General features: G+C 52.3%; 1 protein-coding gene across 4 annotated transcripts in view; it reads left to right on the top strand.

The window, feature by feature from the left end:
- The window catches only part of Cntfr (ciliary neurotrophic factor receptor), a 40,817-nt gene extending 28,618 nt beyond the window's left edge, over positions 1-12,199 (top strand). For 3 of the 4 annotated variants that reach the window (XM_070005652.1, XM_070005651.1, XM_070005647.1), the window contains exons 5-10: positions 5,250-5,367; positions 5,545-5,711; positions 7,005-7,168; positions 10,685-10,865; positions 11,271-11,439; positions 11,532-12,199. In XM_070005652.1, the coding sequence (XP_069861753.1) occupies positions 5,250-5,367; positions 5,545-5,711; positions 7,005-7,168; positions 10,685-10,865; positions 11,271-11,439; position 11,532 (800 nt within the window). In that variant the 3' untranslated portion in view covers positions 11,533-12,199. Of the gene's footprint in view, positions 1-5,249; positions 5,368-5,544; positions 5,712-7,004; positions 7,173-10,684; positions 10,866-11,270; positions 11,440-11,531 lie in introns of all 4 variants that reach the window. The other variant, XM_070005653.1, reaches the window with a different exon arrangement.
- Positions 12,200-13,360: the final 1,161 nt, after the last annotated feature.

The raw sequence follows: 13,360 nt of genomic DNA, 5'->3' as shown, positions 1-13,360 counted from the left end.
TTGGCAAGGAAACTGCAGCTCCATAGATGTCTTCTACAGATATGGTGGATGGAGAGTCTTTGGGGAACAATTGGGACTTGGTGACTGGTAGTAAGTGGATGAGAGGGTTTAGGGTGAAGGGAGAAGCTTGTGCTGGAGATAGACATCTGGGTGGTTGTCAACTGTGTGACTGTGACTGCGGGGTGAGATGGGCAAAGGAAAGATGGTGGGATAAGATGACCCAGAACTGTGCCCTGAAGACCATCCTCATGTAAAGGATTGATGAAAAGAAATGAGCCACAAAAAGAGTAAAGGAAGAGCTGGTAGGAAGGTAGAAGACCAGGTAAGTAGTATGATTTAGGAGAGTGGTTTAAAGAAGGCATAATGATGAAATAAACATGGACAGAGGCACCCACTCACGCAATAAATGCTCAGAAAACCTGTTCCTTTACTCTTGAGCCAAAGATTCAGGCTCCTCTGGGCTAGTTCCATTGGGTGTATTTTACCCCACAGCTGAAAGATAGTTCCTTTTATTCTCTGGAAGCTATCTAGGAGACAGAGGATCTGTCCCCCAGACAGACCCATTGAAAGGTTCTTGTCCATTGTCAAGAGACTGTACAACCATGTGAGATGTTAGACTGAAGAGTTGCCCACAAAGTACTGACCCACCTGTGGGAATGAATGAGATACACAAAAAATACATTTTGGTAGGATGTACCTTTCCTCAAGGAAATGTGCTTGAATTGAAGAGATGGCATTCACGCTCTTCAAGTTGCAAGCCAAGGGTGGAGTGACCCCTGTTGGTCATATCGAGAAATGCAGGACCAGCTTAACTGAATCCTCCCTTGCCCGCCATGGGGAATCAGTCTATCATGAGTGAAGCACTTAGTTTAGCTCCAAGGCTGTTTCCTGAGTGTGTGGAAGAAGGATGGGGCCATCTTAGCATCCACCAGTCATTCACACTCTTGTATTCTCAGTTAGGCTCCCCAAAGTCCTCCAGATGGATGAGGTTGGCAGTGATAGTTGCTTAGTGATCCTAGGACTCTTTTCCTGATGTTATAATCTTCTTTGAGAAGAAGCTGGAGGGGAATCCGGTCTTTTAAAATGTCTATAATCCCTAACAGCAGGTCATACTCACAGCTTCCCTGTCGTGACCAGAGCCCAGATCATTTAGATACAGTGCTCACTACTCTCTAAGCCTCACCCCTCAGGGGAAGACTGGCCATGCGTTGCCAATGGCATTTGTAACAGGTACTTATCTCTCATTGCCTTATTTCCTTCTAAAGTCCTGGTCAGAGGAACAGGGGATATTAATCACGATCATCTCAGTCATTTTATATTAGTAACAAGGGACTGGGTTTGGCAACACTCAATATCAAATTATCTTTTCTTGCCAGGTACCAGAAAACAGGACTAAGTTACTTCTGACTTGTGGATCATTCAGACCAAAAATTATTTACTATTTATACTAAATATGTAAGATTTTTTTTTGTCGGTTGTGGGGCCTGAACTCTGGGTCTGGGCGCTGTCCCTCAGCTCTTCAGCTCAAGGCTAGCGCTTTACCACTTGAGCCACAGCACCACTCTGGGTTTCCCTGCTTATGTGGTGCTAAGGAATGGAACCCAGGGCTCATGCTTGCAAGGCAAGCACTCTACCACTGAGCCACCTTCCCAGCCCTGTAAGATGTTTTTGTGCATATGTTTCCGAGGGAATCTGGTCATAATGATACTCTGTTGGAAGTCTCCTTAGCCTGAGCGGTCCCTCACTGCTTCCTCCCTGTTTACCTTCTTGCCTTCAGGTAGATTCTTATACAGCTCTAAGGACTCTCCTACTGAGGGTGATGAAAGGACCCCCACATTAGGAAACAGGATCACAATGTTCCTTTTAGTAGCATCGTTTTGTTTACCAGACACTGCTGATTCAGTATCATTCTGATTTTAAGCTAAAACAAACCAGAGATTAAAATAATTTTAAATGGACCGTTTCTTGTCCAGTATTTAATTTTTTTTTCTTTAAGAGTGGTCAGGATAGAAACTCCACACTGGTTCAGCACTGCTTCTCCCTAGCCCTGCTTGGCTGGGAAGGAACAAGTGGAAGGGAGAGGACTGTGGCTGATGATGACTGGAGAGAAATCATGAGTAGGGGGCCGGAAGGGGTATTTGAGAGTCCAGAACTTGGGATGCCTCCAGGAAGGCCACAAGGTAAAGTTGAGAAGAGCCCTGGGCTTTGAGTGAGGGCCAGGTTGGAGGAGGAGTGTGGGTGTGGTGTGGGCAGGGCTAGAGCCAAAGGGTCACCCTGCCTCACCCTGCCCTGGCCTGAGCTGGCCCAGCCCAGGGTGTGGGTAGCCTGCCCCCCTCTTCTCTGGGCCAGCGGGCAGGCCTCATGCGTGCTGGGGGCTCCAGCCCAGGCAGGCTGGCGAGATGAAAGGAAAAACATGCGGTTTGGTGGGCTGGACATGGAAAAACAAGCCAATTAGGAGGAAAACAAACAAACTTCAGGCCAGCAGGGGCACACGCGCGCGCGCACACACACACACACGCACGCACGCACACACACACACACACACACACACACACACACACACACACACACACACACATGGCCCCACATGGGACTCCCTGACACAGTCACTTAGGCATCTCAGGAACCCCTACCAGGGGAAACTTAGGATGCCTGGGCATCTAAGAACATGCCTGTCTGCCCAGAGAGTGCTCTTGTGATATGAATGTGTACAAGCTTTTGCTTCCATACTCCCTCTAACATCCTCTCACAGGGCGAGACTGTCCAGCTCCAGTGTGTGGACATGCTGGGAATTTAGAGCATCTTCCCACACCCAGTTTGAAAAACATGCTTAGGTTTAAGCTCCATCAAATACACAGTGTCTCATGTGCAGTATAGCACATCACCAGTCACAGAGGACAATCTGCAGCTGAACAACTTCACCCCAAGCTACACAAAACAGCTATTCAGTGTCTTCCTGTTGCATGGCTGCTCAGAGTCTGGCCCATGAAGTCTCTCAGAGATGTACATAGCGCTGCACAAGCACAGTGCCTTAAACACAACCTCCCCCCACACACACACAACTCACAACCATGCTCACCACAGGCTTCCTGATCTCCACTGTCCTGCACTCTCACAGCACCCCCATCTCCACCCACCCGGCCCCTCAGCTGGGCTCCAGCTGCAGCAAGTCACTCCTTTTCTTCCTTTGCTTTGTTTTTCTTTCCTCCTTTTCCCTCTGAGAAACCTGGTCCCTGTCAGGAAACCCAAGCCCTTCCCTGCTTAGGGCCCAGGGCCAGGCAGGAGTAGCCAGATGACAGACAAAGCCCCTTCTCCCCGCCCCCCCCAGCCCCTGTGACCTGCCCAGTGAGAGGGGGGAACTGGTTTGAGGGGGGAGGTTAAAGAGGAGACTAGTCTGAAGGGGAGGAGGGTCAGAGAAGAGTGGAGGAGACTGGTCAGTGGGGAAGCCAGCCGGGAAGGGGGCCTGTGAGTCCAGTGCCATGGCCTGCTCTGCCCTCCAGAGTCCCAGGCGGGCAGCAGGGAGCTGACTCTGCAGTTTCACCCCCTCCCCCAGCGCCCTTCTCCTTTGAAGTGGGGGTAAGGGGGGGTGGCGGCAGGAGGGGGGAGTGGAGGCTTCTCGGCCGACCTCGGAATGTCCTTTCCTCCTGGAGCAACTGCCAACTCTGGCTTGGCCCACAGGCCCCCAGAAGGCACTTCCTGTGTCCTTGGCCACCCCCCACCCCACCCCCAGGCAGCGCTTGATACTCGTGGGCAGATAGGAAGGGAGACCAGCACAACACGAAGGCTTCCTAGGGAGACAGGCAGCAGTGGGAAGACTGCAGCGTGCCTTGGGGGTCTGAGCTGGTGCCTGGCTTTCCTCTGCAGCCTGGGGGAGCGGCACCGCCTCTGCCCACAGCAGTGCCATTCCACCTGCTCTCCACTGAAGCACTCCTGATGCCTCTCTGCCCCTCATCTCTCATGCTGCAAAGCCAGATCTGGAGTCCAGGGGTTGTGGCCCAGTCTCCCCCACACACCCCAGCTTCATACATACAGGACACAGTGGATGTGTCCACACAACCACAGTCCCTCCATATCACGTGTCCATCATGGATGGAAGCCCACAGTTCGTGTGTCACCATGGCCACTCTACAAGCATAGACATGTACTCCTCTTCACCCTTCCTTGGCTTATTGAGCTGCCCCCTCCCATTTCCTGTCCACCTGTCAGGCGGGGGGTGGGGGGGCACAGAAGGGAGGTGTCAGTGTCCCTGGAGCCACAGACGGACATTCCTTGCCTGGGTCAGATCACAGGAGCAGCCTCCTTCCAGGAACTTGAGCTGCCTGTCCTTACGCCTTGCCCAATGCCTGAGGGCGGGACAGCTGAGCCAAGTGCTCACAGCAGCAAAAAGTGTGGTTAGACAGCAGAAAGGACTTCCTAAGTAGGTTGGTAACTGTGGCTTGCTGTGTGAGTCTAAGCAGATCCCTCCCCTTCTCTGGGCTGTCTTATTCCAGAGTGAAAGCAGCTGCTGGCCATGTCATGGGCTTCTTAGGGGATTTGTGATGGAGGAGGGGGGAGGGAATACCCCAAGGAAACAGCAGCTTCCTTCCAACAGGCACTTATGCACACGTGTGCACATACATACACACGATCATAGGCTGACATGCCCTTCGAGAGCTACACTCATGCACACACAAATTCACGTATGCTCTTCTATGCCACCAATCACTTGTTCATATAGACATGCATGAAACAGGCATATAGACACACATGCACATGACTAGCCCCCAAGTATTGCCACTCTTGGGTAGCCACCAGACCCATCCTGATGTCTCTGACTGTACTTAGGGAAGGCCTGGGGTGATTTTTACCCAGAGAACATACCCAGTCAGCCCAGAAGTCAGAAGACCCATTCGAGACCTGAGAGTGGACATAGTGTGGCAGGGGCTGTGGGCTAGGACGGATTCCCCCAGACATCACCTCCATCCTGTGATTGATGAGGCCCACAGTCCCCTGCTCCCCACAGTTCCTGCCTTCATTGAGCAGGTGGGGGGGTGCTCCTCCACAGGCCCTTGTTTTTCTTTAATTAAACATCTGGCTCTCTGTGGCCTGGGAAGCCTCAGACCTTCGCTGACAGCCCTCACCCCCCACCTTTGGCATCGATAATGGGTTGAGGCGGGGAGAGCTGGGGCTTTGGGGCCCACCTGTCCCCACACGAGTGCAGAGGACTAGAGGCTCCAAGAATGCCCTGACCTTGCTGTCTTCATCTTCAGTGCCACCGCGGGAACCTGTGCTCAGCTGCCGCTCCAACACTTACCCTAAGGGCTTCTACTGCAGCTGGCATTTGCCCACCCCCACCTACATCCCCAACATCTTCAATGTGACTGTACTGTGAGTAGCAGCACCTGTGACCAGTTCCAACCCTGACCTTTGACCTCCCCCAGCTCCCCATCATGCCCTGCCTGAGTCCTGACTCAAGCCCAGCTTTTGGCTTGACCTTTCCCCAGCCTGTCCCGTCCTATCTGATCCTTGAGTTGGTAATAATGCCTGGCCCTTATTCCTTCCCAGGCATGGCTCCAAAAGTATGGTGTGTGAGAAGGACCCAGCCCTGAAGAACCGTTGTCACATCAGATACATGCACCTGTTCTCCACCATCAAGTACAAGGTCTCCATAAGTGTCAGCAATGCCCTGGGTCACAACGCCACGGCTATCACCTTTGACGAGTTCACCATTGGTGTGTGTAGTAGAGAAGGGGGGGCATTGTATTGAGTATCCCTACTGCACCTTCCACTGAGAGTATATAAGTGGAAATTTGTCAGAGGTGTACATGAGCACTGGTGGGGATATTCACGTGTGTGCCATATATATATATATATATATATATATGTAAAACAGACATGCCTGCACACTGGTTTATGTGGTTTGTATATACATGTACACACATGTGTAACACGCACCTGTGACCATGTAAGTGAATGTTACTAGCAGCTCTTTCTGTCATCTCTGTGGATCCCAGAGCATACTATAAGGTGGGGGGGGGGCAGGTTGGGCCAGACCCTTGCACAGCTGCAGCCTCCCCCCTAACCCATGCTAATGGCTTCCTTACGGCCTGTGATGAATGAGGTGTCAGAACAGGAGACATGACTGGGACAGATACCGATCTCTCCCTGAACACCCCCTCTTCCCCATCCCAGCCAGACCTTCTGCTTGCCTTTGCCCTATTCCAGGAAGGCTCTGCTTGCTCCTACCTCATCCCAGGCCAGATCCTATGCCATCTTTCCCATCCCAGCCAGGCCCTCTCCTGGTCTCTACACTCTTTCAGATAGAATTCTGCCTTCCTCTGTTCTACCTTCATCAGAAGCCCAGCCTGGCCATTGTTTCCCCAGACTCCATAGTTAGATCCCCACCCAGACTATTGCTTTATGAACTGGACCTTTAGATGCTCTCATCAAATACCTAGCATCCTTTAGCTAAGAACTGCAACAACTGTGGACTGTCTTAAACCCATACTTCCAAAGGAGGTCAAGTATTGATAGCCGGTGACCTTGGCTATAGTGACCATCATTAGTGAGGATGGACATGTCAGAGGAAGGAAGGTGATGTTTTGGTTTTTTTTTAAGTTGTGATTGTTGCCAGGAGCCAGTGGCTCACGCCTGTGTAATCCTAGCTACTCAGGAGGCTGATATCTGAGGATGGCAGTTCGAAGTCAGCTCAGGCAGAAAAATCCAATCTCCAATTAACCACCAGAAAACAGGAAGTGGCGCTGTGTCGCAAAGTGGTGAGCTAACTAGCCTTGACAAAGCTCAGGGACAGTGCCCAGGCCCTGAGTTCAAGCCCCACGACCAACAAAAAAGTAAAAATAAATGAATACATAAATTGTGATTGTCAGAACTCACAACACAGAAGGATAGTGACCATGATGATGACAATGGTTGGCACTAGAACAGATCAACATGGTGGTTGGGGTTGACAATCTGAAATTGTTTTCAGAGATTAGTGCATTAATGAATCTGTATCTCCTGAACAGTGAAGCCCGATCCTCCAGAAAATGTTGTAGCCCGGCCAGTGCCCAGCAATCCTCGCCGTCTGGAGGTGACATGGCAGACTCCCTCAACCTGGCCTGATCCTGAATCCTTTCCTCTCAAATTTTTTCTGCGCTACAGGCCCCTCATCCTGGACCAATGGCAGCATGTGAGTGCCTTGCCCTGCCCTGCCCCTCCCAGATCCTGGGTATCTGAATCAGATGCAGAAGGAATACCCATGCCCCACGTGGTAGCATTCTAGTGTGGGACCCAGTGAAAGGGACCAGGTGGGCCTGGGAAAACAGATAGTGCCAAGGGAGGTACCCTTACGGAATCTCAGCGAACTACGTTAATACAATAGGAACATATCCGGCTTTATGGCACCCCAACGTAGTGAACAATATTTACCTCTCTTTACCTGTCAGCCCTGATGAAACATTTTTCTTTATACTCTGGCCCAGCATCTGGATGTGCTGAGTCCTAGCAGGCAGGACTGTCTCTGTCCTCAAAAGCCCACAGATGAGCCCAAGGGGGTAGGAGCAGGCATTGGATTCAAGCTTGATCTGGGGAATGAACTCAAGCCATGATTATCATCAGGCTCCAATGTCAGAGCTAGCTTAGAGATCAACTGAAGGTTATAAGTCAGGTGGTGGCCTGGGCAGGGAAACCAACAGTGGACCATCAGTCTGGGGTCAAGCTAGAAGAGCTCTGGGGAGCAGTTAGAGGCTTTTGGCATAATTGAAGGTACTCTCATATTGAGAATCCAAGGCCTATCAGGCTGTGGGTATTCTGTGTGGGTCACAAAGAATGAGCTAGGATTATGGTTGTAAGGGTGCTTCATGAGGCAAGCTAGGCTGCCTCCTGGGGGTCAACTTGTACCCCCACTACATTTACCAGGCTCCAGGCTCCTTATCCTCATCTCCTTATGTCCCCCCACTCCTGGTCTGGCCTTTAAAGTGAGTAATTTGATTCCTGGGTGCCTGTCCAGGTTATGGGCCTGGCCCCTACAAAGGCTGCTCACACGCTCATGTGTTCCTTTACAGAGTCCGGAGTCCCTCCCGCCTGGCCAGCTGCCCACGCCTAATGCATCGCTAATAACCAGGGTCTAGTTTCACAAGCCCCCCTCCCCCGCTAACGAGCTACAGGCAGCAGCCCTGCGTGTTGCAGCGCACACGCCTTGCAGTGGACCTGGCACACTGCCCACCACACACACACACACACACACACACACACAGGAACATGCACACACACACACACAGCTCCCAGCAGGAACCATGTTCCATTCATGCATGGGATTGACATGCCAAGACCATGCGCTGGCCTGTGCAAAACTGACCCCCACACCGACATGTGGCAAGAACATGTGTGATCTAAGTCACGTCCTAGCCCTGTTCCATGTCACATTGGTATTGGCATTGGTTTGATTTATGTCTCTTTTCAACCCAAGTTTTGCTGTGAACAGAATCTATTCTCTTCTATCCTTGATCTTGGAGAGAGAAAGGTGTATGATTGAGAAGAGGGAGCAAGAAAAACATCACTTAGAATTTTATGAGGAAAATATAGACCAGTGTTTGCAAAAAAATGATTATAATAATAATTGCAAATACAAGCCAGGATTTGCTCACATCTGTAATCCCAGCTAATCAGGAGGCTGAGATCTGAGGATTGTAGTTTAAACAAGACAACCATGACACTCTTATGTCCAGTTAACTACCAAAAAGCTGGAAGTAGAGTGTGGCTCAAGTGGTAAAGTACTAGCCTTGAGTAAAAAGCTCAAGGACAGTGCCAAGGCCCTGGGTTCAAGCTCCAGAATCGCGAGCATGCATGCACACATGCACACGCATAAACACACACACACACACACACACACACACAACCAGTAGGGCTGGCAGTGGCTGTCCCGCATGGACAAGGGTGAAGCAAGTACTGGGACCCAGTGTGAGTTCCTTGCATCACCTGCTCTGGCCCTAACTCAGCCAAGAGGCCTGGTGGAGTATGTCTGATATTTGCTGCAGCTGACTAGGTGGAGGATTCCAAGGTGAGGTGGTTGGCAGTGACTAAGTTCCTGCCAATTGAGGAGCCTTTCTCTTAAGGGATCAGATTAAAGGATCAGTGACAACTTAGCAAGAAGGGTCTGGTCTAGCAGTTGTAACTGCCAGATCATTGGCTCCCTGGGTCATATTCCTAGATGCATGGTGCCATGAGCCCACCAATGAGGTAGCCATTTGAACTGCTCCCCCCACTTTATTTTTTTCTCAGTCTTTGAGGAAAAACAGATATAGAGGCCTACAGACAAGGAAGGAGGGAGAAAGGGCTCAGAGAGCTGAGACTAACCAGCCAGAGGGGTACTTTGCAGAGCAAAAAGAAATTGGTGGAGGGAAGAGATTGGACTGAACCCTCAGCTTCAGGAGACGAGAGTCTTTAGAGCCCACCTATCTCTCAGGGCTGGGAATAGGATTTACTGGACTAGAGCTTGGGTCCAAATGTCTCTCAGCATGACCCTGCCCTTTACTAGAGCCTCCTACATCAGAAGCACAGACTCAGCTGGAACTGGGGGGGAGAAAGAGGACTTTCTGCTCTGCTTGAACCGAAATGCACACATGTGGGCACATGGCCTCAGGGCCTGTCAGGTCAGGTAGCCCACACCCCAGTTTTCTGGGGGAAAGATTGGAACAGGGACCAAAAAAGCCCTAAAGCCAGACGTGGCCTACAGCGGGGGCCCCCTCCTCCGCCCCCACCGGCTGCCCCTGTTTACGAGGCGGCTTAATGAGGCAGCGGGTGCAGCTGAGATGAACCAGAGCCCAGCCTGGGCCTGGGAGGGGCGCCGGACAGGCAGGCCAGCCTGGAGGGGGGGGCAGCAGGATGGGGCCAGCCTTTGGGGTGGGGTGATGATGCCTCCAGGAGGAAATGGAGCAGCTGTTCTGCCACCCCAGGGACTGCCTCCACCCCTTTCTGCCTTAGGCAGGGTGATGACCACGTGAAGGCCTCCTTGGGGGAGGTCCAGCTGGGGCCAGGAGGGTGGGTGTACCAGGCATCTGGGAATATGGGCTCTGTACTGGAATCTACGATGACAGTGCTTGCTTAATTCTGTTTGGTGCTTTCCCCATTGCTTAGTCCCTGTGGTCACCCTAAGAGGTAGATACTGTTGTTAATACCAATGCTAAGCCATGGAAGCCAAGTAGCTAGTGAATAAGGGAGGGAGCCAACATTTCAACTTGGGAAGCCTAACACCAGTGTCAGTGCTCAGAACCTTCTCCTTGAGGAAAGGGGAGGGGAGAGGAGGAAGACACACCACCTTCCTTTCTCCATCACTCTTCCCTAGGTACCTCTGGGTGAGGGCTGAGCTCAGGCCTCAGGGTGGGGCTTGCAGGATGGCTGGGGGTAGCTGGGACAACGGCAGCATCAGAGCTGCTGAGCAAAGTCTTCCTCTTTTCTGCTAGGGCATCCTAGTGTCCTTTGAGGTTTCAATGCTCTCCTCCAGGACTGAAGTCCCTTGGGAGTATCCTGTTCAAGACGCTCTTACTTTCCCTTATAGATTTCCTCTCTTCGGGAGGTCTTATTCTGTCCAGGGGTGCCTTCATTCCCCTCTCCCCAGAGGTGTCCTTGCTTCCTCTGGGGGCACCTCATTCTCATCTGCAGAGGTATCTTACCCCCCCTCTTCCTCAATCCCATGATTTGGCTGCAGGTAGAGCTGTCGGACGGCACGGCCCACACCATCACGGATGCCTATGCTGGGAAGGAGTACATCATTCAGGTGGCAGCCAAGGACAATGAGATTGGGACATGGAGTGACTGGAGCGTGGCTGCTCATGCCACACCCTGGACGGAGGAACCACGACACCTCACCACTGAGGCCCAGACCCCGGGTGAGCCAACCCTTTGCCTCTGTTCCCTGTGCCCTCATGGCCTACCGTGTTGCCTGCTTCTCTCCTGCTCCCTCCAGCTCCCACCGGAGTGCAAGCCTCTGCTCTGTACTCAGATCATCCACATTCCCATCTGTCTCTCTAATCCCTGCATTCCTGGTCCGTGTTACCTTGACATCCTCGGTAGGATTCCTAAGTTCCTGGGTGCATGGATTATCAGTGACCCTTAGGAAATGGGATCTGCCTGCCGGGAGAGGCAGGGAGCACTAGAGAAAGGAGACAGCCATCTGCGAGGGTAGGCAGCGCCAGTCTAATGTAGGAAGCAGGAACAGCGTGCCTTATGAACTTCTAGATCTGCGTGGGCACCTTAGCCGTGTCCCTGCCCTAAGTTTCCTCCATGTTCCCCAGAGACCACGACCAGCACCACCAGCTCACTGGCACCCCCTCCCACCACGAAGATCTGTGACCCTGGGGAGCTGGGCAGCGGCGGAGGACCCTCAGTACCCTTCATGATTGGTGTCCCTGTCATTCTGGCCCTGGCTGCCGCTGCTGCTCCTGCCAGCAGTCTCCTGATCTGGTAATGCTGAGCAGGGCTGAGAGGCACGGGGAGTCTGAGGGGAACCTCCATCCCAGCCTTATCCCTCACAGCCCCCTACTCTGTCTTCCCAGAGCCCGGCGTCCCATGAGGACATGCCAGAGCACCTGCAGAGGAGCAGGAGGCCGGAGCTGAGCCTGCAAGACCCCGGTTTCTATTTTGCACACGGGCAGGAGAACCTTTTGCATTCTCTTCAGACACAATTTGTAGAGACCCCGGCAGGCCCGGGCCTGCCGTCCAGTCCCATACGTAGCCCCACCACACCAAGCCGGCCCTCCTCCCTCCCTCAGGGGAGAAGGACCATGCAGCTAACCCACCCACCAAAGACCCCCCCCCTTACCCTGGCCCCTCCCTTGGGCTGGATCCTCCAATGCCAGCGACTCCCAGGAGCCCTTGGGGGGGGGCCTGAGGGGAGCCCCTCACATCCAGTTTCTCCTCCTGCCCCAGCCTCCTGTCTGTCCCAGGGTCTCTGTTGCCACCATCAGATTATAAGCTCCTGACGCTGGGGGGGCCCAGCCATCCCCCTCCCCCCAGTGCCCATACTTTTCAATCCCCCACCTCAGTCCCCTACCTGTTTTGTACAACCCTCCCCTGACCCTGTCCTACGCCCAGTATTTAATGCCCCCTGTCAGTCCCTCTAGTCTGACTCAATGGTAACTTGCTGTATTTGAATTTTTTATAGATGTATATACTGGGGTGGGAGGGGTGGGGGGGTTCTCATTAAACGTCATCATTTCATGAGTCCTTGGAGCAGAGCCACTTTACAGGGGTAGTCTTCCAATGACCCTCCCCTGGAGGGTCTGGAGGAGGAAAGGGAAGATGGTTGAGGAAGATGGGAAAGCAGTAGAAAACAGTGTGCTCTACTACTTGAAGTCAGGCTTCCCTGGAGTACATAGCCAGAAACAAACTTGTGTGAAGTGGGTCCTCATGGAGACTGAGCCTACAGAGGGGAAGGGTTGCTAAAGTCCTCAGCTTTAGGCTCTTCCTTTCATGTGTCATCTCTAGAACTGCTTTCCAGGACTGTCCAGACAAAGATGGAAGATGATGGGAGGCCAGGCCTTATATGTAGGAACGGGGGGTCAAGGGGAGGGGGTGCATGCGTGCTTGTGCGCATGCACCCATGTGGGTGTGCAAGAGGAGAAAAACAGAGAGGAAGAGAAAGAGAGACATCTGGGACCAAGGGGCCAACAGATTGGGCCTTGGGTTCAGCCAGACCATAAAGTCTCAGAGCAAAATGTTGTGGGACTAGCCATTCAAGGAGACCACTTGAAGAAGGAGACTGCTTAGAGTGTGACTAGGAGTTAGATTTATGTTTCATCCTCAAGTTATGGGATACAGGGTTGACCACTGGGTTTAGATGAGAGTTAAGACTCAATGTAGAGCCAGAGAGGATAAGACTTTGGTTACAGAGTGGTCAATCTTTTTTTTTGTCAGTTGTGGGGCTTGAACTCTTGGCTTGGGCTCTGGCCCTCAGCTCTTCAGCTCAAGGCAAGCACTCTACCACTTGAGCCACAGTGCCACTTCTGGTTTTCTGAGTGGTTTATTGGAGCTAAGACTTTCACAGGCTTTCCTGCCTGGGCTGGCTTTGAACAGTGTTCCTCACATCTCAGCCTCCTCAGTAGCTAGGGTTACAGGCGTGAGCCACCAGCCCAACTCAGAGTGGTCAATCTTTAGTCTAGTTCCATACCTTTATAATCCCTAAACTGGGGTCCAAAGTCCTCTGACTTCCGGTTTTCCTAGGCCTTCCAAAGGCCCAGGACTTCTCATAGAAGTCACCTCACTGAGATTTCTTAGATGAGAGTGTTCTGGAACCAGTGCCAAGCTGGCAGACTCATTAACCTGGAGGTCAGGTAAGGAAGTGGACTCTAGCCCCTGGCTGCAGAGCCAGGCTTGGCCTTGCTGT

The sequence above is a fragment of the Dipodomys merriami genome, unplaced genomic scaffold (genome assembly GCF_024711535.1).
Source record: "Dipodomys merriami isolate MVZ:Mamm:240054 unplaced genomic scaffold, mDipMer1.0.p SCAF_11, whole genome shotgun sequence".
NCBI classification, from domain to species: domain Eukaryota; kingdom Metazoa; phylum Chordata; class Mammalia; order Rodentia; family Heteromyidae; genus Dipodomys; species Dipodomys merriami.
Note: the sequence above shows the minus strand (reverse complement) of the source record. Positions and strands in the feature narration are given on the sequence as shown.